Source organism: Oryctolagus cuniculus, chromosome 7 (assembly GCF_964237555.1).
Source record: "Oryctolagus cuniculus chromosome 7, mOryCun1.1, whole genome shotgun sequence".
NCBI classification, from domain to species: domain Eukaryota; kingdom Metazoa; phylum Chordata; class Mammalia; order Lagomorpha; family Leporidae; genus Oryctolagus; species Oryctolagus cuniculus.
In genome coordinates, this window is record NC_091438.1 from 86,146,891 (window position 1) to 86,171,990 (window position 25,100).

The following is a 25,100-nucleotide window of genomic DNA, read 5'->3' on the forward strand; positions in this document are numbered from 1 at the left end:
ATCAGTGCAGCTCCGGACGTTGCGGCCAATTGAGGAGTGAACCAGCAGATGGAAGACCTTTCTCTCTCTCTCTGCCTCACCTTCTCTCTGTGTAACTCAGACTTTCAAATAAATAAATAAACCTAAAAAATAAAGTTATTATTCTTATCTTTAAAATATATACATTTATCATAAAAATGCCAAAAAGAAGGACGTGCCAATGGCCTATAATACTATCACCAAAGACAAAATTTCTATTAACAGTTCCCTCTATTTTCTTCTAGTCACTCCATATGTACCTTATATGAGATTCTAAATCCTGTTTTTAATGCTCATGTCTAAGTCACAAGTACTTCATTATGACTTTAAATAATCTTTCTAAAATATCCTTTTGTTTTGATTTAATTGTGTAGCATGACTTTAAACCATTTTCTTCTGGGTATACATTCTATTTTTTGTTACTTATTCCCAATTATTGTAAATATCTTTTTATTTTTTTTGACAGGCAGAGTGGACAGTGAGAGAGAGAGAGACAGAGAGAAAGGTCTTCCTTTGCCGCTGGTTCACCCCCCCACAATGGCCGCTGCGGCCGGCGCATCCCACTGATCCGAAGCCAGGAGCCAGGTGCTTCTCCTGGTCTCCCACGCGGGTGCAGGACCCAAGGACCTGGGCCATCCTCCACTGCACTCCCGGGCCACAGCAGAGAGCTGGCCTGGAAGAGGGGCAACCGGGACAGAATCTGGTGCCCGGACCGGGACTAGAACCCGGGGTGCCGGTGCCACAGGCGGAGGATTAGCCTATTGAGCCGAAGCACCAGCTATAAATATCTTGTAAACTAATATCTAGTTTATACATTTTTGTTGTTTTGAAATTATTTTTTGGGGTAGCTTTTTAAAAGTGTTAATAGTTGGTGTGAAGGGACATGGATAATCACGTTTCTAGGCTCTTTCAAGTCTGTATGGCTTTCCTAAAACACCTGCACCACACCCCTTGCCTCAGCTCCTGCTGCCTCTCACTTGGTGGCTGGCTTCTCATTTCACAGAGAAATGTATCTGTGTAGCACAGTCTCCTGCCCACTGGTGATCCCCCCCAGGCACCACCTTTCTGCCCCCTCCCCACCCTCCACACCCACTGTGGTCCCAGCAACTGTCCTCCCCTCACGTTTCTTCCTTCTGTGCTTTCCCTCAGCACTCGGATTTCCTTAGTGGTCTCATATTTTATAAGCAGAGAAAGATCTTCCACTGGCTGCTCGCAACAGCCAGGGATGGGCCAGGCTAAAGCCAGGAGTTAGGAACGCCATCCAGGTCTCCTGCACGAGTGGCAGGAATCCAAGTACTTCTGCTGCCTCCCAGGTACATTAGCAAGATACTGGATTAGAAGCAGGGCAAACAGGACTTGAACAGCACTGGGGATGGGATGTGGGCATCACTGGCAGGAGCTTAACCCACTGCGCCACCGTGGCTGCCCTGGTCACCCATTTTAAAGGAAACTTCCCTTGACCCCACAGCATGACCTCTGCTTTTAAAGGCCCCTCCTTTTCACAGCCAAACTTCTGTTATTCAATTCTTCCCATTTTTCATCTGACTTCTCAGTTAGGTGTCGTAAGTCCTTGTAAAAGGAAGAAAAGTACGTGGGGAATCCTTTCTTCCCCCTCCAGCTCCCCAGTCCCAGCAGTGTCCTCATCAGAGGGAAGAGGGGCTCAAGAGGCTTCCATCCCTGCTCTTCCAGCTTCTCTCTCCTGTCCCAGGCCAGTCCTCAGCAGCAGCATGCGCTGGCACAGTGGACACAAGAGCACGAAGTAGTTATTTTGTGTGCTGTCATCCCCTCCCATCAGGTCTGCTTCTGTTTGCTCAGCCTTCTTAGTGGCACCAGGTTCCACCAGTCCAGCCTCAGGCCTGCACCTGCTATGGTTCTCCCAGGGTCCCAGGGCCCCTCTTCCACTCTCCAGTTCCACACACCTGACATCTCCTACCCTTTCCCTATAGTTGTTCAGCACACATGCTCAGGAAAGAAGTGTATATGGTCTCTCATGAGATAGGGAAGGAGAGAGTAAGAGAGAGAGAGAGAGAGAGAGCGAGAGATATTTTGCACCTTCTGGTTCACTCCCCAAATGGCTGCAATAGCTGGGGCTGGGCCAGGAACTTCATCCAGGTCTCCCACATGGGTAGCAGGGACCCAAGTGCTGAGCTGTAACTTGGTGTTTCCCAGGGTGTGCATTAGCTGGAACTGGAAGCCATGCCAGTTTTATTGAGATATAAACTGCATACACTTAAAATGTACACTTTGATAAATACATGCACGTAACTATGAAGCCATCACCACAATCAAGATGAGGAACAAACATACCCATAAGTCCCAAATGTTTCCTCCTGCCCCTTCCTCCCAGCACCCTCTCTCAACCTGAAGGAAACCACTGATCTGCTTCATGTCACCATGGACTAGTTGCTTTTCCTGGAGAATTTATAAATGCAACTATATAGTATTTGTCCATTTTATTCATCTTTGTTTACTCAACGTAATTATTTTGAGAGTAATTCATGTTGTTGGATGAAGCAACATTTCATTTCTTTTTACTGTTAACTAGCATTCTATAAAAGAAAAAATTTTAATATTAAAAAGATTTTCTTAAATTCTCAAGGATTTTTAAAAGATTTATGGTTTTGGGAAACCTCAAGGCTAGGAAACTCTTGACTAATCCCAGGTCACAGAGATTTTCTCCTGTGTTTTCTTCCAGAAAATATTTCTAAAAATAATATTTGGTTGTACAATTAGATGTATTTTGAGTTACTTTTTATGATGTGAGGTATGGATTGATGTTCATGGTTTTTTTTTTAAAGATTTATTTTATTTATTGGAAAGACAGTTACAGAGAGAGGTAGAGAGAGAGAAAGGTCTTCCATCACTGGTTCACTCCCCAGATGGCCACAATGGTAAGAGCTGTGCTGATTTGAAGCCAGGAGCCAGGAGCCTCTTCCTGGTCTCCCACACGGGTGCAGAGGCCCAAGGACTTGGGCCATCTTCTACTGCTTTCCCAGGCCATAGCAGAGAGCTGGATTGGAAGAGGAGCAGCCTGGACTAGAACTGGCACCCATATGGGATGCTGACACTTCAGGCCAGGGCGTTAACCCGCTGCGCCACAGCACCGGCCCCGATGTTCATGTTTTTGCACTGAATTGCCTTTGCACATTTACTGAAAATCAACTGACCACATATATGTGGGTGGGTCTATTTTTGGTCTCTTAATTTTCATTCCTGGGTCTATTTCTCTGTCTTTGCACAATCTTTTTTATAATGACAACCATTAACATGAACTACCTTCTGACAGCTCTGTGTAAGGAAATGTGGGTGGATCACCAAATTTGATACCTACGATAATCTCATGAGGTACGTATCCTATCTTGTTTTTCAGATGAGGAGGCAGAGGCCCAGAGAAGAGAAGTCATTTGTGACTATGGTCAGTAAGCGGCAGAATTATGATTTGAATCAGGTCTATCCAATTCCAAAGTCTGTTACTAATCACTCTGAAGTCACTGACAGGTTCATGTCCTGACCCTGAAATCCGTGAGTAGATCACCTTGCCTGACAAAGCGAGCCTGCAGATGTGACTGAGGACTTTACCCTGGGGAGATGGTTGGGCCCCTGCGTGGTGTGATCACAAGAGGCTTTGTGGGAGGGAGGCACGAGAATCAAAGTCAAGGAAGAAGACCTGACCAGGATAGCAGAGATCAAACACAGAGAAAGCTGAGGAGGTGGCACCTGTGGCTTTGAAGATGGGGGAAGGGGCCAGAGTCAATGAATCCAGTGGCCTCTGGAGGCTGGGAAAGGGTGGACATGGATTCTCAGAGTGTCCAGAACGGACCATGACGGACACCTCACCTTTAGTCCTATGAAAGTAATTGCAGACTCCTGATTTCTAGAACTCCTAGATAAAAAATCTGCATTGTTTAAGCCTCAAAATATGTGGGATTTTTAAATGCAGCATTAAGCAAAGATTTGTGATACTTTTTTTACAGCAGCAACAGATAATTACTACACCCACTGATACTCTAATTTTATTACTAGTCAATTCATTTAGCCAAGAAATTCTTAATGAGAATCTACTATGTGAGAAGCATAGTGCTAGTGCCAAGTTATCCAATGGGAGGACAGACATTAAAGAAACAAACACCCATAAACACATATGTACAAAGTGTGATAAGGGCTGTTTAGGAGAAAACAGGATGAGAGACAGAACTAAACAAGGTGGTAGTAGCAGTGGTATATTTAGACAGGAAGAACAAAGAAAGTGACTCATTCAGTAAATCCATCAACAGATGTTTATGCAGAGTGTGCGTGTGTGTGTGCGTGTGTGTGTGTGTGTGTGTGTGTGTCTGTGTGTAAGAGATGGACAGAAGGAAGGAGGGAGAGTGACCATGAGTATAGGTGTAAACTATCGATCTTCAATACTCATGAATTTCACACTTGAGAATTCACTTGCTGGAAGATCTTTGTAACCCCCAATCCTTACTGGCAGCAGTTTCCTGGCCATCAGTGAACATGCTTAGAGAATGAAGTGTCAGTTGCCCAATGTGCCCGAGCCCAGGTGAGGCCAAACAAGAGGATGCTCTGCCCTTCTGATGCACTCTCAGCCTGAAACAGCATCCTTGTGGGGGCCTATTCAGTGTCACCCTTTTGTGCTTAATAGTGGTGATTTGTCTTCTTGAAACAGTCCCCAAGCATGGTGCTGAAGTGCTAAGCCTACTGCTCCTGAGTGCAAGAGGGTTGTTATGTGTCTTCTGCAAAAAATTAGGGGGGTTAGATAAGCTTCATTCAAGCATGAGTTATGGTGCTATTGGTCACCAGCTCAGTTTTTTTTTAAGATTTATTAATTAATTTGAAAAGCAGAGAGAGAGAGATCAATCTTCCATCCACTGGTTCACTCCCCAAATGGCTGCAACAGCCGCAGCTGGGCCAAGCCAAAACTAGAGGTCTGGAATTCTATCCAGGTCTCCTGCCTGGGTGAAGAGGCCTAAGGAATTGGAGCATATTCCACTGCTTTCTCAGGTGCATTGGCAGGGAGCTGCATCAGAAGTGGAGCAGCTGGGACTCGAACTGGCTCTACATTGCAGGTGGTGGCTTAACCACTGTGCCACAATGCTGGCTCCATGAGTCCAATGTTAGTGAGTCAACAGTAGATATTAAATAAGGAGTCTTTAAGCAGAAACACACATAAAAGAAGGTTTTATACTGACTGGTTGATGAAAATATTGTGACCAGAGGCTTGTAGGAACCTAACCCTGGGTTTTCTCCTTTGAAAGACAGAATGGCATTAGCTTGATGCTCTAAATTCATTAGCCTGGAAATCAACCCCTTTCCCTGAAATAGTGGAATCTTAACACAAAGTACACATAAATATTGCCTGTGAGCCAGAGTTTGAAAAATACTTTGATAAAAGTAATAAATCTCAGACTGACAACAATTTATCACTACAAAATGTTTTTTCCATAATCATACAATGGATCTTTAGGAGACTGTTTAGTTCAAGTCTGTTTCTCAGTTTGAAATTCTTCTGGGCTGGCATTATGGGAAAGTGTGTTAAGCTGTTGGCTTGTGACATTGGCATCCTGTATCAGAGATGATCTGTCCTGGTTGCTCTCTTTCCAACCTAGCTCCCTGCTAACGTGCCTGGGAAGGCAGTGAAGAATGGCCCAAGTGCTTGACCTCCTACCACCACTCAGGAGACCTGGATGGAGTTCCAGGCTCCTGGCTTCAGCCTTGCCCAGCCTGGGCCACTGTGGTCATTTGGAGAGTGAATCAGCCAACAGAAGATTTCTCTCTCTCTCTCTCTCTGCCTTTCAAATAAACAAATAATTTTTCAAAAACAAAAGAAATACTCTTTTCTACTCTTCTTTTTCATCATTTCTTTAAAATTTGTCATTTCTAAAGGACATGGTATGATTTTAGCCATAGTATATTTTGATTGATCACTTCAATTTGAAGTATTCTTACTTGCTTATTGTACATTAAAATGTCATAGAACTAGAGATGTAAATTTTAAATTGTGCTTCCACTTACCCACGCTCTCCATATTTATTGGTTCCTCTTCTTCATGAACTGGAATATAATGAAATGATATCAAACTTACATTTTTGAATCAAGTATTTATCTCTTAGTATATTATATTTTAGCAAACCTCAACACTCAAAACATAAATACAAATATGCAGTGAAGAATTAAACTATCTCAGGAAGAATTAAGGAGAGAAAATATGAACAACTGACTTTCTCACAGTTATCTGTTAGCAATGTATGTGCTATGGCATTCATTATGTGGAATTTGATAATGAAATAAATCAGAAGTAAAATTAAAGCCCATATATTTAACTTATTTAAAATATTTCATTTTATTTGATATATAAACCCATGATCACTCAGCCTGCTAATTTTTGTCCAAAAAACCCCACTGAATGAAAACTAATCCTACCAGGTAAGACTTGCTTGCGTCGTTTGCCTCTTAACTTTTTTTTGCCACTTGGGCTCTTTGCTCGTGGAGTTTTTGGAGCCATGATTCTGACTTAGGCTGCATAAAGAGGTAATATCATTAGTAAACTCTGGTTTAGTTTCAGATAGTAAACATTATCACTTAGTAAACATAAGAATATGTATTGCCAATAGAATGAGTGTTCTGGGACAGAAGGTTCACTGGGACAACCAGCTCTCTGATAAGACCTCACTGTTCCACTGGGCTGATGCATGAGCTGGGGTGACCTGCCAGAGTGTCAAGCTTTCAGGCAAGGCCCCACCACAGAAGCATGATGGAGGACTGTAGGTCCCACTCCAGGCCTTTGCTGGGCTCCCCAACAGGTGCTTACAGTCCACTGGGAGAGACAGGCCCATAAGGAAGACGCACACACACATACATAAGTTTTACATTAACATAATTCAAATCGTGTTTATGTCTTAGCATGTGAACATGTAACCACTAAAGCCCCATTTCTGCTGTCAGAGACTGTTTCTGAAAGACATCTGTGGGCCTGTTCATTAACTTTGACAGGATATAGAGCACTGGTCAAGGTCATCACTATGATCTCAAATTCTTGTCATCTCCAAGAGGGTCACCCTTGAATTGAACAGTGTCAGCAGCAAGTTTTAAAGACAGATTCTACTTTTGACAAGCTGAATTATCCTGAGCAAATGACTGCCTTCTCCAAATCTCTGTTTATTCATTTGTTTAATGTGAATAAGAATAAAATCCACCTCACAAGGTCGTTGTGAGGACGTCATGAAATTTTTTCATCAGCATCAACTCCATCACCTCAGATTGCTTATCTCAGTTACTCTATTAATTCCTCAGATCAGGAAAAACATATGATATCTGTCTTTGGGGAACTGGCTTATTTCACTAAGTATAATGGTTTCTAGTATAATGTAATGTATTGGAGTGAAATAGACATTTTGAGATTTGATGATTGTTTCTAGCCCTTGTCTCTTTCATTGAGGAACAGTACTTTGGTTTTTATTTTCCTTCATACTATTTATTGAACTCTTTTACTTAGTGTAGGGTTAACTATACAATAATTAAGTAAATTGAGAATAGATCTTTGTAAAAATTAAGAGTGGGAGTGTGAGAGGGAGGAGAAGGAAGGGTTGGAGTGTGGGCGGGAGAGAGGTTGGGGAGGGAGGAAGTGTCACTAATTCCTAAATCTGTATCTATGAAATACATGAAACTTGTATAACTTAAGTAAAATTTTAAAAAAAGTTAAAAAACAAAAAAGGGAAGTAACAGTTGGGAACAATTATATAATGTACCACTAGGGGGCTAGGCCTCATACAAAGACCTTTCACTCTGAATGAGGTGGGAGCTATTGGATGGTTTGGAGTTCAGAAGTAACTTTACTTCGCTTGAATTCACTTTTTCTTTTTTAACTTGACAGGCAGAGAGAGAGAGGGAAGTTCAGGGAGGGAGAGATATCTCTAATCTACTGGTTCATGCCTCAAATCTCAAATTCCTCAACATCCCCATGGGTGCTATTTCCAGGAACTAAGAATGCAATCCGAATGTCCCAAGTGGGTGGCAGGAAGGCAATACCTTGAGCCATCACAGCTGCCTTCCAGGCTCCGAATTGGCAGGAAGTTGGAGTCAGGAGCAGAGCTGGGAATCTAAGTAAGGTATTCTGATCTGGGATACAGGCCTCTCAACCTCTAGGGCAAGTGTTCACTAACTCACACTTTAAGGGTCAGTATGTGTTGAGCAAAGACTGCATTAAGGAAGAGGCCATAGCAGGGAATCCAATCAAGAAACATTCAGTAACCCATGGGGGAGATGGTGGTTGCCTAGGTCGGGGAGGTAAGAGTGGGATGGAGAAAGTGATGGGATTCTCGGTGTATGAGGGTATTTCAAAAAGTTTATGGAAATGGAATAAAATTATGTTTATTTTGATGTAAAAGCATTTGAAAGCCATGTGTATGAGTAGTTTTCAAAACGTTTATGAAAATGCATATTATGAAAAACTGTATCTGGGGCTGAAACTTTGACACAGCAGGTAAAGCCACTGCCTGCAGTGCTGGCATCCCATATGGGCGCTGGTTTGAGTCTTGGCTGCTCCACTTTTTTTTTTTTTTTTTGACAGGCAGAGTGGACAGTGAGAGAGAGACAGAAAGAAAGGTCTTCCTTTTGCCGTTGGTTCACCCTCCAATGGCCGCCGCGGCTGGCGCACCACGCTGATCCAATGGCAGGAGCCAGGTACTTCTCCTGGTCTCCCATGGGGTGCAGGGCCCAAGCACCTGGGCCATCCTCCACCGCACTCCCTGGCCACAGCAGAGAGCTGGCCTGGAAGAGGGGCAACCGGGACAGAATCTGGCGCCCCAACCGGGACTAGAACCCGGTGTGCTGGTGCCGCTAGGTGGAGGATTAGCCTAGTGAGCCACGGCGCCAGCCACTGCTCCACTTCTGATCCAGCCCTCTGCTATGGCCTGGGAAAGCAGCGGAATATGGCTCAAATATTTGGGACCCTGAACCCACATGGAATTCCTGGAAGAAGACCCTGGCTTCGGATTGGCCCAGCTCCAGTCACTGTGGCCATATGGGGAGAGAACCAGCGGATGGAAGACCTCTTTCTCTTTCTCTCTACCTTAGCCTCTGTAATTCCGCTTTGCAAATACATAAAATCTTAAAAAAAAAAAAAACCTGTATCATTAATTTCTTTTTTGTAGGAAAATAAAGACTTCTTTTTAATTATATTTTTTCTTGAATTTTTTGAAGTACCCTCATATTTTATAAGTATTAGGCTTGTTGATGATATGGAAGTAGGACCTGAGAGAAAGGAAGGGATGAAGGATGACTTCAATGAAATCTGCGTAAGGAACTGAAAGCATGGGTAATTATTTACTGAAATAGGGATCCCGTGGGAGGAGCAGATTTAAAAGGAAACATCTGAAGCTAGGTCTCAATCTGAACTGTAAACTCTGTGAGATAGAGATTGTGTTTTCTGTTCCATTGCTGTAACATCCATAGTTGTACAGTGGATACACATGGAGTGAATGACTCCTTGGTCTCCCCTTCTCTCTGTCAATCTCAGTCCATGATTGTCCAGCTGGAACAAAAGGCTTTTGCCTGATGGCCTGTGGAATAACTAGTATGCAAGCTGTATTATTATGCCATTGCTATGTCACAATATAATGAGTTACTGTCTTCCATCTCTGTAGTTCAGAAGTCTGACATGGGTCTCACTGGGCTGAAATCGAGCAGTCAAGCAGGGTTATGTTCCTTCCTCTCTGGGGCTCTAAGGAAGAAGCTTATCCCTGCTTGGTTTTTTATTTAAGATTTTTATTTACTTGTTTGATAGGTAGAGTTACAGAGAGAGAGAGGGAGAGACAGAGACAAAGGTCTTCCATTCACTGGTTTACTCCCCAAATGGCGGCAACAGCCAGAGTTGGGCCAATCCAAAGCCAAGAGCGAGGAGTCTCCTCTGGGTCTCCCATGTGAGTGCAGGGGTCCAAGTACTCGGGCCATCTTCTACTGCTTTCCCAGGCCATAAGAAGAGAGCTGGATGGGAAGAGGAGCAGCTGAGACACAAACCGGGATCCATAAAGGATTTTGGCACCACAGGCCTACTATGCCACAGTGCTAACCCGGCTCCTTGCCTTTTCCAGTCTAGGGGCCACTAGCATTTCTTGGCTTGGAGCCCCTTTGTGTATCTTCACAGCCAGCAAGGATGGTCCAAGTCCTTCCACACAGGATGCTCTGATCTTCCTCCCTCTTCTATTTTCAGGGGCCCATGTGATTACAGTAGACCTCCATACGATCCAGGATCATTTCCCTATTTTTACTTATTTATTTGAAAGGCAGAGTGACACAGAGAGCGAGAGCAAGAGAGAGCTGCTAATTTACTCCCCAAATACTCACAACGGCTGGGGCTGGGCCACACTGAAACCAGGAAGCTAGAATTGCATCCAAGCCTCCTCGGGTGGAGGGTGCCAAATACTTAAGCCACCTTCCGTTGCATTAACAGGAAACTAGGTGGGAAGCAGAGTAGCCAGATCTAGAACCCACACTCCAAAATGGGATGCAGGGGTCCCACACGGTATCTTGACCTGCTAAAATACAACACCTGCCCTCATCTCCAAGTTTCAGTGTCTATTGATTAGCAACCTTAGTTTCATCTGTGACCTTAATACCTCTCTGTCATGCACTGTAATATATCCACACCTTCCAGGGATGAGGATGGGCTCCTTAGTATTAGGCTTGTATAAAGGTATTGGCTTAACACAATTATCCCTCAAAATAATCAAAGTAAATATGCATTCAGTTCTTTTCAAATACTTCTGTTAAATTATCTGAGAGTAATTTAGTAGAATTTCTGATTTTTGGGGGAATCAAAAACAAATTTCCAATGGAAAGTTAGGGGAAAAACTGGAACACACAGAAAATGCATGCTGTATTTACTACTTTCACAAACACTAATTAACTCTGTGTCTAAAGTATTGACTATTGACTGAGGGTAAAGAAAGACCAGGTTGTCTCATGGGCCTTTAGAGATTCTAAGCTCTCTTAATTAAAAAGCATAGCATCTAAGTTGTTAGGCATCATAGGTAGAAAAATTTATTAGCTGAGGTCAGATTGGATAAGTTAAAACAGAAAGAAAATTATTACTTTGAGATTAGCCACCTTATATTGTATTTGTGTTTGAGGCAAAGCTTTGTAGCTTATAGTAATTTCAAGTAATAAAACCTATTACTATAGTTCAAAGATAAAAGCCACCACAGTGAAAAAGCAAAGAAACCAATGAGTATCTCCACAAACGTTGAATAACAAACACACCAGTTCAAAAAACAAGAAAAAGACAACATGACACCTGAAAAAGAACACAACACTTCAATACTAGATTGTGAAAATGATGAGACTGAAGAAATGCCAGAAACGGAATTCAAAAAACTGATTATAGTATTACTTAGAAGTAACCAGAAGCAAATGCACGAACTAATGAAATCCATGACATGAAAGAATGACATGAAAAGAATGACATGAAAGAAAATTTCACCCACAAAATTGAGATCTTAAAGAGAAATCAAAATGAAATCTTAGAAATGAAGAATTCAATAGAATAAATAAAAAATACAGTGGAAAGCCTTAACAACAGAATTGGTGAAGCAGAAGAAAGAATATCCAACTTAGAAGACAAAGCACAGGAAATCATGCAGTCAGACCAAACACAAGAAGAAGAAATTAGAAAACTAAAAAGCGCTGTTGGGACTCTACAGGATACTATCAGACCACCCAACATATTGGTTTTAGGAGTCCCTGATGGCCTGGAAAGAGTGAAAGAATTAAAGGCCTTTTAAATGAAATAATAACAGAAAATTTCCCCAATTTGGAGACAGGAACATCCAAATACAGGAAGCAACAGAACTCCTAATAGACGTGACCAGAAAAGATCTTCACCGCAACACATTATTTGAAAGGCTAAGTTACAGAGAGAGAGAGGGAGAGAGAGAGGTCTTCCTTCCACTGGTTCACTCCCCAAATGACTACAATGGCTGGAGCAGAGCCGATCTGAAGCCAGAAACCAGGAGCTTCTTCTAGGTCTCCCACGTGGGTGCAGGGGCCCAAAGACTTGGGCCATCTTCTACTGCCTTCCCAGGCCATAGCAGAGAGCTGGATCAGAAGTGGAGCAGCTGGGACTAGAACCGGAGCCCATATGGGATGCTGGCACTGCAGGCAGCGGCTTTACCCACTATACCACAGTGCCAGCCCTGAAAGCTGTTCTTAAAATGTTTCCCCCCTCCCTACTTACCTCTGCTTCTTCCCAAGATCAGATATTTATTCATGTAAGCAGCTGCTACCCTAGCACTTCTTCCTCTGTAACGTCCCCTGAATTTCAAGCCCTGTTCTCTCAGCCTCCTCTGGTTCAGCCTTTGACGTGTCATCCTAGCTCAGAGTTCACAAGCTACCATGTGTTACGAGCCCCTTTGGCAGCCTTGTGAAGCTCATTCATCGAATAAAAACATGGGATTATAAGGGAGACATATTTTATTGAAATATGATTAATAACATTTTCTAAAAATGATATATTAATTCACATGCTTCTTTGTTAACACATTAAATAGCAAGACCTAGCTAATTCTAATAGCTGGCTTAATTCTGTACATTTCAATCGGCAGTTAGTAAAAATAAGCATGCAGTTTTAAAAATTCAGATTCCCTTCACCTCACTCTGACCTAGATCTTGGACACTTAACTGGCCTCTGTGCCACTGCTCTAACCAGAACAATCTCCCACAGGGCCGTCTTTGGAACTCTTCCCAGAATGCAGATCTGATCAAGCCACTTCCTTACATAATGACTTTGTGGCTTCCTACTTTCCACCATGGTGTACGCCCCCAGTAACGTAGAAGTAGAGTTCATCTGAAATGCAAATTTTCTGGACTCACTTTGGTTCTGCAGGTCTGAGGTGAACCTGAAACCCTGCATTTTTAAAAAGCACCAGCTGTTAGGCAGTCTTGCACTAGTGGCCTGCAGACCAGAATCTGCAAAACAGGACAGAGTCCCAGCTTGCAAGTATGGCCTTCAACACCTTTCACGGTCTGCTTTACCATACCTACCTTTCCAGTTCTACTGAAGCTTCAGGGGGCTACTGTCCATTCTCAAAGAGTCCAGCACTTCCTCTTCTCAATTGGATAACCTCCTTTCCTCCCACCTCTCCTGCCCCACACCACACGTGCTTCTCTTTGCTTGCTTAAATCTTACTCTTCTTTCAAGGTGCAACTCCAATACAACCTTCTCTCTAAAGCTCCCCTCACTTCCTCACTCAAGCTGAACTGATCTTGTTCTCCCTGGCAAGTTCCAATTACCATGTGTACAGTTAATCAGGCCAGGGCTCTGCGAGAGCTGCCTGAAACATTGCTGTAAATTTATTCAACATTCAGCATACACTGCAGATGGGAGAGAAAGTGTTGAGCAGCAAATTAACTGAAGACTCGAGGAATACGACGAATCCCTTACTCTCAGTGTTCTTCCTGTTCTCACATTCATCTTTCTCATGCTTTGCAAAAGCCCTTTATTCTTTTTTTAAAAAAAATGTTTACTTAATTTTTATTTATTTCAAAGGAGGGGGGGAGAGAAAAAGAGAGCAAGAGCGAGAGCAAGAGAGAGAGAAAGAAATGCTATCTTCCATCCTTCCATCCACTGGGTCACTCCCCAGATAGCTGCACAAGCTGAAGCCAGGAGCTGGAATTCTATGAGGGTCTCCCACATGGGTGGCAGGGACCTAAATACTTGAGCTATCATGTGCTGCCTCCCAGAACGCACATTAGCAAGAAGTTGGATTGGAACCGGGTACTCCCATTCGGGATGCAAAGTGTCCCAAGTGGTGGTTTATTTTCCTGTGTCTGGCTCCAGCCCTTTCTTTACAGTCCTGAAGTCATCTCTTTATTTCAGTCTATACTGACCTTATCTTCTTTGACACCCTGTACTGATGATAACCCGGATCATGCCACTTTTACATATATTCATCCATTCATGAATTACCAAGCTTCAACCATGTGCTAGCAACGTGATAGACATGTATGACCTAGGAACAATACACAGTACCATTCTCAAATTTCTTAAAATGCCGTTTCCTTGACTGTGCCCTGGTTGTTTTTTGTCTCTCTGACTAGGCTGGAAGCTTTTGAAAGCAGGGAAAGTAGTTTTAAAAATTATTTATTTTTGGGGCTGGCGCTGTGCCGTAGCTGGTAAAGCTGTTGCCTGCAGTGTCGGCATCCCATATGGGCACTGGTTCAAGTCCTGGCTGCTCCACTTCCAATCCAGTTCTCTGCTATGGCCTGGGAAAGCAGTAGAAGATGGCCCAAGCCCTGTGCCCCTGCACCCATGTGAGAGACCCAGAAGAAGCGCCTGGCTCCTGGCTTTGGATCAGCGCAGCTCTGGTAGTTTTGGCCATCTGGGGAGTGAACCAACGGAAGGAGGACCTCTCTCTCTCTTTCTCTCTCTGCCTCTCCTCTCTCTGTGTAACTCTGACCGTAAAATAAATAAATAAATCTTTTAAAAAATTATTTATTTATTTATTTATTTATTTTATCTTCACTGCAACGGGCTCATTGAGGGTTCCAAGGCCTCTGAAACAGCTTGTTTCCCACACCGCCTTTTCCATTCACTTTCCCTTACCTGATAATGATAAATTGCAATACCCAGGAGAAAACTCCTTCGAGAGCAGGAGATGAGCGTCTGACTCTCAGAAAAACAAACCGCCCAACTGCACAAACCGCAGTTCCTCCGCGGCTGTTGCTAGGACTCCACCGTTGCTAAGAGAAAAGAGGCGAAGCCTCTGCTGAGATTGACAAAGCATTCTCACCAATACAGGAACCGCTCCCTGGACGCCGCTTTCAGAGCAGGCTTTTGATTGGTTACCATGATGTGACGTCGTCCAGCGGGACTCGCGCGACAGGCCGTTTCCAACCTGCGGGGGAAGAGTTTTGCGTTTTGCCACCTGAGTGTTTTGGTGGTGGTGGCGGGTCTGACCTCAGGCTGACAGGCTGAGCCCCTGCGTCGCGCCCACCGCAACCTTACCTCCTTCCGGAGTGTGGTCCGCAGCGGCAGGAGATCGCTGCTCGAATCTCCTGGGGCAGCTTGGCTGCCTACAGCTGCCGGCCGCTGGGGCCCTGCTGGGAACCTGGCCTTAGAAGGGGATTCTGTTGGGTGTCGTGCGCATCCCAGAACTGCTAATGTGTTCCATTTTCCTTCTGCTAAGATTACTTCTGTACAGAGTTTGACTCAGACTGAAAGTGGTGAGTCTCAAGGGAAGAAGTTTGAATCCTTTGTTGCTCTAAGGATCTGTGATTATGAGTCCTGTGGGATTCATGGAGTGAAGCTCTCTCTTCCTTTAAAAAAATTATAACTGCCTAATTTGTTAACTGGCAGGATTTAATAAAGATTGCAATTGTCTGCAGTAAACGCTCTGAGTTACTTTGTTACACCCAACTGAAATGAAATATTTATGAGAAGAGGCTTATAGATTTATAACCTATGTGAGAATCAATGATCCTAAATGAAGATAAGAATTATGTAGTGTGCAGAGGGATCATGCAGATTCCTTCAAATTTTAAAGATTTGTGTTCGTGAATCCAAGAAAATTTTACTTTTGAAAAAATGGAAGAAAAATACAAATCTTTTTAACAAGCTTGTCCCAGGTCCTTCCATTCCCTGACACTGGGAGATGGGCTTTCCCCTGGGCTCAGGCCTGAGTCTTCTTTTTCTGGCCCTGCACCTCCCTGTGGCATCATATGCATTTATTGTCTGTAGCTTCAAGCATCACCTCTAAATACCCCAGGGACTTGCATTTCCATGCCCTCAGGCTCATGTATCTCTTTTACTCCAGTCCTGAGTTCCCCTTAGCCATTGTATATTTCCAATTTCCTGCCCAGTTCAAGTGTCAAATGGTCGCTCAAGACACTGGATGAATGAATTACCACCCCACAGGCACCACAACTTAGAAGAACCAAAGTCAGCTCAGTTATCTTTCAGATGACTTTCAGCTATGTTTCAGAAACTGTTTTCCTACTTTATTCCCTACCCTCGGGCATAGCATCACTGTCCAGTTTGCAAAACTAGAAATTTGACTCCTGCTGCTCACCGTGAAAATATCACTCAGTTCTGTCATTTTTCTTTTAAGTAACAAATAATCGATCTCCACTTAGCCATCTGTCAGGGATTGAACAGAACTTGGCACCCCGAACTCATACAGACTTTCAAAACCCTGAAGCCTTGTGTTAATGGCTGATGGACTAAGGATGGAGACTTAATCTATTGTGGCCTCTGGTAGGTGGACCCCTTTGGGAAGTCTTTAGGTTGCTGGAGGCTTGATCTCAGAAATGCAGTTCTTGGAAGAGAGTTGATTATATAAGCCAAGCCCGCTTCCTGTGCCTGTCCTTCCTGGCTCACCGTGTAATTGCTCCTCCACACGTGCACCACTGCCAGCCTCCAGCAGACGCTACCCAGTCATGAACAGTGACTCTCCAAACTGTAGGCCAGAGTAAGTCTTTTCTTTCCCAAGAAGTTGCTCTTAGGCATGTTAGTGAAACTAATGAAGAGCTGACTGGTTCCAACATCCTTCTCTCACCAGATGTTAGCAAGAGTGTCTTGACTGGTTCTCTCTCCCCTTCCTCTAATTTATTTGCTGAGTTGCCACCAAGTGCTCTAAATCTGAGATCGAATCCTATCATCATCCGGCTTAAATATCCTCAGTCTGGCATATGAAACACTGTACACACAGGGTTCTGAAAGATAACAAGTTATTTTCCTAGCATCATTTCCTGCTTCTTTTCTCAGCCCAACCCATATTTAAGTCCAGCACTTCTCAATTTGCCTTAAGACCCCTCAGAGCAGAAGGAGCATGAAACCACAGCGGTCGGGGGCTGGCAGTAAGTCTAACCGTAAGAGATGGTATAGCTTGCAATAGACTTGTAAAGCTGAAATATATTTGTCTCACATAAAAAATTCACAACATTTTGGCATTCTGCTCCACAATGGGTATATATATATATATATATATATATATATAAAGATTTATTTTATTTATTTGAAAGACAGAGTCACAAAGAGAGGCAGAGACAGAGAGAGAGGGCCTCCATCTGCTGGTTTACTCCCCAGACGGCCACAACGGCCGGAGCTGCGCCAATCTGAAGCCACAAGCCAGGTGCTTCCTCCTGGTCTCCCACGTGAGCGCAGGGGCCCAAGGACTTGGGCCATTCTCCACTGCTATCCCAGGCCACAGCAGAGAGCTGGATCAGAAGAGGAGCAGCCAGGACCAAAACCAGCACCCACATGGGATGCCAGTGCTTCAGGCTAAGGCTTCAACCCACTGCGCCACAGCACCAGACCCTATATTTGCTTTTATTTCTTACGATATCATGACTTCCTCATCCTGTGGTTTTTCACAGCCTCTGTCACACTGCCACACAGGCCCTGGATTTTATGTATCCCAGGTCGGGAGCCAGAGCTCTGCTTATACACGGCTCCTCACACATGCCTCCACTCTGCCTCTACCCCAACCTGGAATGCTTGTCTTCTTCTTCATTATCCAGACAGCTTTGATTTTTATTTTTCAAGATCCAACTCAGATATAACCTTTTCTGTAAAGCCACACAAGCACAGATAGAATTAGTCACTCTTTCCTCTGTTTTGTCCGTTATAGAAAACATCACATTATGTCACGATGGCTTGTTTACATGGATGTCTAACTCTTTAGACTTTAGGGCAGGAATCATGTCTCATTCCTTTATATCTCCATAGTCTGACATGGACATTTAATAAAATCTATGTTGAGCTGTGTAATGGACTATTCTTGAAATCACATCTTTAAAAACTCTCTCATAAAAGCTTCTTTGTATTTTCCCAAAGAATTCTTTTCCTTAAATAATTAATAATTCCTTGCTGTCAAATTTAAGGAAGTAAGGATTCTACCTTGTGATTTGGATGAGACACCAAGCCCTTCTGTCGTCTTCTCTTAAGAGAGACACCCCAAGGGGATATTCATTTAAAGGAATGAGTCATCAGTCACAATACCAAGAGAGAAATTCAGTGGAAATGTTTAGTAATTTGCTCATGTTACAAATTCGTTATTGACTGGCCATCCAGTCTTTCATGGAAGTGGTCAAAAATGAAAGATTGCTGTGATGGCCAATGAATTCTTATGTGTTCTTCCAGGGAAGCCTGAATTACACTTGCCTGAAACTTCAAGATATTTAAAAATTAGCTTTCATTTTATTGGTGGAATGAAAATATGGAGCCAAGTAGTCATTAACTGAAAATACTTCTCTGAGTATTCAAAGACATGCTGGTAGTTTTCCGATTGGGTTTGCAGAAGCTAATCTGACAGATTATCTAAAAGGTGGATTTCCACTCATTATTTTGGTGAGTGGCTCTCCTACCCCTTCTATGGAAATATCAGTGTGTTAGCTCGGAATCTACAGGGTGAGTTCCTGGAATAGGAGACTTTATCTCTTTTGCTATCTGCCCCAGTGTGCCTGGGAGGGAGAAAAGGCGGGCAGGCGGTTTGAGCCCTAACTGGTGAAAGTACTGCATGTTCTCCAGGTACTGGGGGAAGCGACCAGCATTCAGTGCCTGAGGAATTGAGGGGCATCTCAGAAGAGACCTCAGCTTCAGAAACGGGAAAATCAGAAAGAAAAGCCTGGCCTGGGAACAGAGCTTGAGTATTGGAAGGAAGAATCAATGTCAAGAATTCTCGAAAAAATGGAATAAAACGTCAGTGGGAAACTAGAATATGCACAGCACTAAAGTCGGGGAGAAAAGCACAGTCACTGCTTCAGCAGAAAACAGGTTGAGTCTCCTGGGGACTAAGGGGGACACACACCCTCCTGGCTCCAGACTTGCTGGGCCTTCCATGAGGGAAGGCAGTGCCCTGTAGCTGATCTGCAGGATGTGGGCTGCAGCTATCTGCAGAGGGGCTGATACAGACTCTCAGGAGGAAAACTGGGGCCAGGTGGTGGCAGGGTAGACTTCTTTGTGAGCATAGGTGAGCCTCCGCTCACTATACCCAGAAACGCTTGGTGGTGGGGCAGTCTTTGTAATGGTGGGGATGGCCCTACAGGATCAGCAGGCACCAGGAGCCAGTCAGTATCAGTTCTACATGTATAGTGATCGCTACCATTAGACACTTCCGTTTTTAAGTGGAAGTATTCAAGTAAAACTGTATTTAGAGTTTAAAAAAATGTGCTGAAGCCTAAGTTTGTCAGTTTTTTGATAAGGGCATCAGACAAGCTAATAGACTCTCTAAATCTCAGTTTTAACTCTGCAAAATTTGAGCTGATACTGCTTTTCTCAGAACCAAGCCAAATAAGGTCTGGGAGCAACCACATAGCTGTCATAAAATGCATCCTTCAAAACATACTAAATCGCTATAGTGAATTGCAAGTAGCTTGTCAGTTCAAGTTTCCACTGGGAAACTTTTTTACATAGCAGTAGAGCAATAAACTGATTCTTTTCTCAACAGGTAGGCAGCTTGAGATTTGGAGAAAGATCTAGGTTGAATTTTTTTTTTACCATGTGAAAGTACAAATCATAAAGTGTGGGGAGCAACTCGGACTAGACTGTTACTGGAATTAAGACTTATTCTATGCATCTGCTCTCCCACAATATGGCGCTGAGAAGGGAGTAACAACTTCTATACAGCTGCCTCTCGCCAATTTGATTGACTGAGCTGCAGGAGCTGATCCTGCTCCTGATTGGAGGAGAACAGCGTACTCGGCGTGTGGGTAGCAGAGTTGGGATTGGTGGAAGAGGACTATAAAGGAGGAGAGAGACAACATGCACCAGGAACATCTAAGGGGAACATCTGAGGGAACACCTGTGCAGCCCCCAAGAGAGCCGGCCGGCGGTGTGCCGCTCCCCTGCGGAAGTGGGGAAAGTGGCAGGGGGAACCGCCCTTCCACGGAGGTGGAAGGGTCGGTAGCCAACCCGGGAAGAACCAGCAGCAAACCCGGGCCGAGCAGACAAAAGAACAGTGCAGGGTCCTGTGTCGTTCCTCCGCAAAGAGGGGGAGCGACAATAAAGTCCAACCAAAAGGCAATACTCCTATCCCTGAGTTGAGCCAGCTTTAATACCTAAATTTTGAGAAGTTCAGTATGTTTCCCCAAACTTGTCTAGTTTGGAAAACTGTGTTTAAGAAGTTGTTTCCAATGCAGATACAGAGTATACGTGTTAGTTAACATAAGAAAATATTTAAAGAGTATTAGCATGAAGGAATGCCAAATTATGAGCCTGTTAAGAATGTCCACAGATTTTAATCTATCCCTTCACCAGAGCATCGCTATAAAAAAAGCCAGCATAGTGCCTCTAATGAGATCTGTATTTGAGGAATAGTTGTTGAATCAGAATTAGTACTAAATTCTGTTCAAAGTTTATGTATAGGCGTTGCTAGTGTCCATTGGTGACAGTTAAATGTGGATTTAAATAACCAATAGTTTACTAGATGTTTCCACTTGGATGACTAATACACAGTTATAAAAATCTTGGATGAGTGTCAGGAAATGTTTGTTATTAGTTCACTCGCCCACGAAATATTTGTTACTCATTTGCAACAAAAGAAGGACATAAATTGAAAATATTTAAAAACTCTATCCACTGTGACAGAATAACTTTATGACTGAACAAAACTAAGGTTTGTATTTCTTTATTCTGTGTTCCTAGCAATTTATTTATACAGTATCTTCTGGAAATATTAGTCCATTACAGACATGAAAACAAAATCAGGCCAACTAGCCCTTTATCAGATATTCAAAGAAGCACTTTATAGAGATCTCAGATACACATCCTGACCCACCCCCACCCCCAACTGCTCATGTTGCTTTCTTTTTCATCTCAGCTGATGGCAAGTTTGTCTTTATGATGTCTGGCAAACCTTCAGTCATCCTTGCATCTCTTCATGCTATGTTTTCAACACTGCAGCCAGAGGGGGATGCACTTTTCAACTATAGGCCACATTGAGTTGGTCCTCTGCTCAAACCCCTCCAAACGACTGCCATCTCACTGCATGTCAAAGTCAGAGTCCTCACAAAGGGTACAGGGCCAGCAGGAGCTGGCTCCTGAGAGCAGCCTCTTTCCTACCATGGCTCCCAAGGCTCACACCTGTGCAGACACACTGGCCTCCTAGTGGTTGCTCCAGAACCCTAGGCAGGCAGCTCCTGTTCAGCACTGGATGTCCCTCCTGCCTGGAACACTTAAACTGGACATCTTTCAGGCTTTTGTGAATGTTGACTTCTCAGTGAGGCCTACCCACCACCACTTTAACATGGCAACTTCTCAATACTCATGCTCTTTTCTCTGCTCTTTTACTCAGAGTGTGTATCACCTTCTAACACACTGGCTACCTTCATTATATTCATTGCCTTTGTCCACTAAAATGTAAGTTCTGCAAGGGCAGAGAGGGAGGAAAGGAGGAAGGGAGAGAGAGAGGGAAAGAGAGGGAAAGAGAGGGAGAGAGAGAGAGAGAGAGAGAGAGAGAGAGAGAGAGAGAGAGAAGGAGGGAGGGAAAGAGAAAGAGAGAAAGAGAGAGAGAGAATCTTCCATATGCTGGTTCAATCCCCAAATGGCCATGATGGAATGAGCCAGGATGAAGCCAGGAGCCTAAAACTTCATCTGTAGGCTGGTGCTGTGGTGTAGTGAGTAAAACCGCCACCTGTAGTGCTGGCATCCCATATGGGTGCCAGTTTGAGACCAGCTGCTTCACTTCTGATCCAGCTCTCTGCTATGGCCTGGGAAAGCAGTGAAAGATGGCCCAAGTACTTGGGCCCCTGCACCCTCATGGGCAACCTGGAACAAAGTCCTGGCTCCTGGCTTCAGATCAGTGCAGTTCTGGCCATTGTGGCCTTCTGGGGAGTGAACCAGCGGATAGAAGACTTCTCTCTCTCTGCCTCTGCAACTCTGGCTTTCAAATAAATAAATAAATAAATAAATAAATCTCTTAAAAAAAAAAAAAAAAGAGAGAAGGAGAGGCAGAGAGAGAGAGAGAGAGAGAGAGTCCTCCATTGCTGGTTCACTCCCCAGATGGCTGCAATGGCTGGAGCTGAGCCGATCCAAAGCCAGGAGCCAGGAGCTTCTTCCAGGTCTCCCACAAGGGTGCAGGGCCCAAGGACTCGGGTCATCTTCCACTGCTCTCCCAGGCCACAGCAGAGAGCTGGATAAAAAGCGGAACAGCCAGGATATGAACCAAAAAACAAAACAAAACAAAACACACCAAAAAAACTCCATCTGGGCCTCCCACCTGGTTGGCAGGAACCCAAGCACTTGGGCCACCTTCCACTGCTTTCCCAGGCACATTAGCCTGGAGTTTGTTCAGAAGTGGAGTAGCCAAGACTTTGAAGCGACACTCTGAAATGGGATGCTGGCATTATAACCAGCAGCTTAACCCACTGTGCCCCAACAGTGGCTCCACTTTGTTACTTGATAAATTTTAAAAAAGATTTTTTAAACTTTTAAAAAATTTTGTAGTTATACAATCAGGTGCTATGTTGCTTTCTTTCTTTTTTAAGATTTATTTATTTATTTGAAAGGTAGAGTGAGAGAGAGAAAGAGAGACAGAGAGAAAGATCTTCAGTCTGCTGGTTCACTCCCCAAATGGCTACAATGGCCAGAGCAAGGGTGATCAGAAGCCGGGAGCCAGGAGCTTCCTCTGGGTCTCCCACATGGGTGCAGGTGCCCAAGTACTTGGGCCATCTTCTACTGCTTTCCCAGCTGCATTAACAGGGAGCTGGATCAGAAGTGGGGGCAGCCGGGACTCAAACTAGCACCCATATGGGATGCTGGCACAGTTGGCAGCGGCTTTACCTGCTATGCCATAGTGTAGTCCTCTGAAAACTCTTTGAGGGGCCGGTGCTGTGGTGCAGTAGGTTAATTCTCCGCCTTGGCGCAGACATCCCATATGGGTGCTGGTTCTAGTCCCAGCTGCTCTTCTTCTGATCCAGCTCTCTGCATGGCCTGGGAAAGCAGTGGAAAATGGCCCAAGTCCTTGGGCCCCTGCATCCACGTGGGAGACCTGGAAGAAGCACCTGGCTCCTGGCTTCAGATTGGCAGAACTCCGGCCGTTGCGGCCATCTGGGGAGTAAACCAACAGAAAGAAGACCTTTCTCTCTTTGTCTCTCCCTCTCACTGTCTGTATATGTTACTTTCTCAAAATAAATTTTAAAAAATCTTTAAAAAACCCTTTTTGTCTCTTTTAATACTCAGCTGCAAACACAAACACATTTGCTACAGTGCAAACATATTGTTTTTCTTTACATCCCTATTCTATAATCTTTTTTCTATTTTTTAAATTTATATTTTGTTAACTAAGACACAAGCAGATATTAGGCCTACACAGGGTGCGGATCATCAGTGTCACTACCTTCCACCTCCTTATCTTGTCCCACTGGACGGTTTTTGGTTATCCTCTATATCATCCTCTATGATAACAATGACCCCTCTAGAACACCTCCTGTAGGACCTGCTTTGGGCTATTGTACAGCTAACTTTTTAATAGACAAGTGGAAGAAGTACACTTTAAGATAACAATAAAAAGTAGAGCATAGTGAATGTTTCATCCAGTAACAGTTGTTTGTTATTGTCAAGCACCACACACTGTACATAATTGTGTGTGTTGCACTTTTATACTCTGCTAGTATAGTAGGTTTGTTTACACAGCATCACCTCAAATGTATGAGTAATGGGTTCTGCTGCAGTGTTAAGATGGATATGGAATCACTAGGCAATAGGCATTTTCAGCTCTAGTGTAGTGTCATGGGACCATGGTTGGATCTGCAGTCCACTGATGATCGAAATGTCTTTATGTGGTTCATAACTGTATTCCAAGACTGGAAACTGCAGCAAACATGACTCAGTAATGTCAAATAATATAACATTCGGATCTCCTAGCAACAGCAAGAGCAACAGCATCACACAGAATTGTATGTTGAAATTCTAATTTGGGGACTTGTTTTGCTCTCAACACTCCTTTCCTGAAATACCATTCATAGGATTAGCACAATGTATGTCATACTGATAAATGTTCATTCTATTTGCAAAAATGAACCATTAGCATGTCCAAAAAGACACAGTTAATAGCATAGCAAAAGCTGAAAGTAAGACTGACAGATTAGATCTTTTTTAAAATTTTTAAATTTTTTTAATTTTTTGACAGGCAGAGTGGACAGTGAGAGAGAGACAGAGAGAAAGGTCTTCCTTTGCCGTTGGTTCACCCTCCAATGGCCGTCGTGGCCGGCACACTGCGCTGATTGGAAAGCAGGAGCCAGGTGCTTCTCCTGGTCTCCCATGGGGTACAGGGCCCAAGTACTTGGGCCATCCTCCACTGCCTTCCCGAGCGAGAGCTGGCCTGGAAGAGGGGCAACCGGGACAGAATCCAGTGCCCCGACCAGGACTAGAACCCAGTGTGCCGGCGCCGCAGGTGGAGGATTAGCCTATTGAGCCGAGGCGCTGGCCCAGATTAGATCTTAACTACATCTCTTTTATGTGTGGTTGTCTTGCTTTCCATAAATGTTTACCTAAACTTTTGGCTCTGAATATGAGCTTCCTGTCTTTGTTTTGACTTGATATCCATGTATTCTTTTGATCTAGTACCACCACTATATTGATTGTCAAGGTTTACTTTCTTCCTTGACATCTTTGTCACAATCAATTGACTATATACACATTAGCCTCTTTGTGAACTCCGTTCTGCTCCATTGTCCACATTCATATATACTCTATACATTGTTTTTCGGCAATACCAAACTGTTTTGCTTATATAGCTATTTGATAAGTCTTGAAATCACATCAGGTAAATCCTACAATTTTGTCCTTCTTTTAAAAAAATTTGCTTTGGTCACTCTAGGTTCATTGCATTTCTCTGAATTTTAGAAAAAGTTTGGTCTAAAAATATCTTGCTGCAATTTTCATTGACATTGGGTTGAGTATATAAATGAATTCCATGAGGAGTAACATCTAAAAATACTGTCCTGTAATTTAAGAACATAGGTGATCTTTTCATCAATTTAGGTCTTCCTCAAGAGATAAAGACAGGGGCCAGCGTTGTGGCACAGCAGGTTGAGCTGCCGCCTGCAGCACTAGTATTCCATATAGGCTCTGGTTCAGGTCCACTGTT

At 43.7% G+C, this 25,100-nt stretch overlaps 1 protein-coding gene across 8 annotated transcripts in view; it reads right to left on the reverse strand.

Moving 5' to 3' along the window:
* Positions 1 to 15,126, reverse strand: part of DNAI3 (dynein axonemal intermediate chain 3) — a 77,420-nt gene extending 62,294 nt beyond the window's left edge. For 5 of the 8 annotated variants that reach the window (XM_008264956.4, XM_008264958.4, XM_008264954.4 and 2 more), the window contains exons 1-3: positions 14,618 to 14,769; positions 6,442 to 6,537; positions 6,034 to 6,072 (exon numbers count right to left, since the gene is read on the reverse strand). In XM_008264956.4, the coding sequence (XP_008263178.2) occupies positions 6,034 to 6,072; positions 6,442 to 6,523 (121 nt within the window). In that variant the 5' untranslated portion in view covers positions 6,524 to 6,537; positions 14,618 to 14,769. Of the gene's footprint in view, positions 1 to 6,033; positions 6,073 to 6,441; positions 6,538 to 12,250; positions 12,443 to 13,902; positions 14,025 to 14,617; positions 14,770 to 14,804; positions 14,910 to 15,019 lie in introns of those variants that run through there. The other 3 variants (XM_051856307.2, XM_051856305.2, XM_051856306.2) reach the window with 3 other exon arrangements.
* Between the last annotated feature and the right edge of the window lie 9,974 nt (positions 15,127 to 25,100).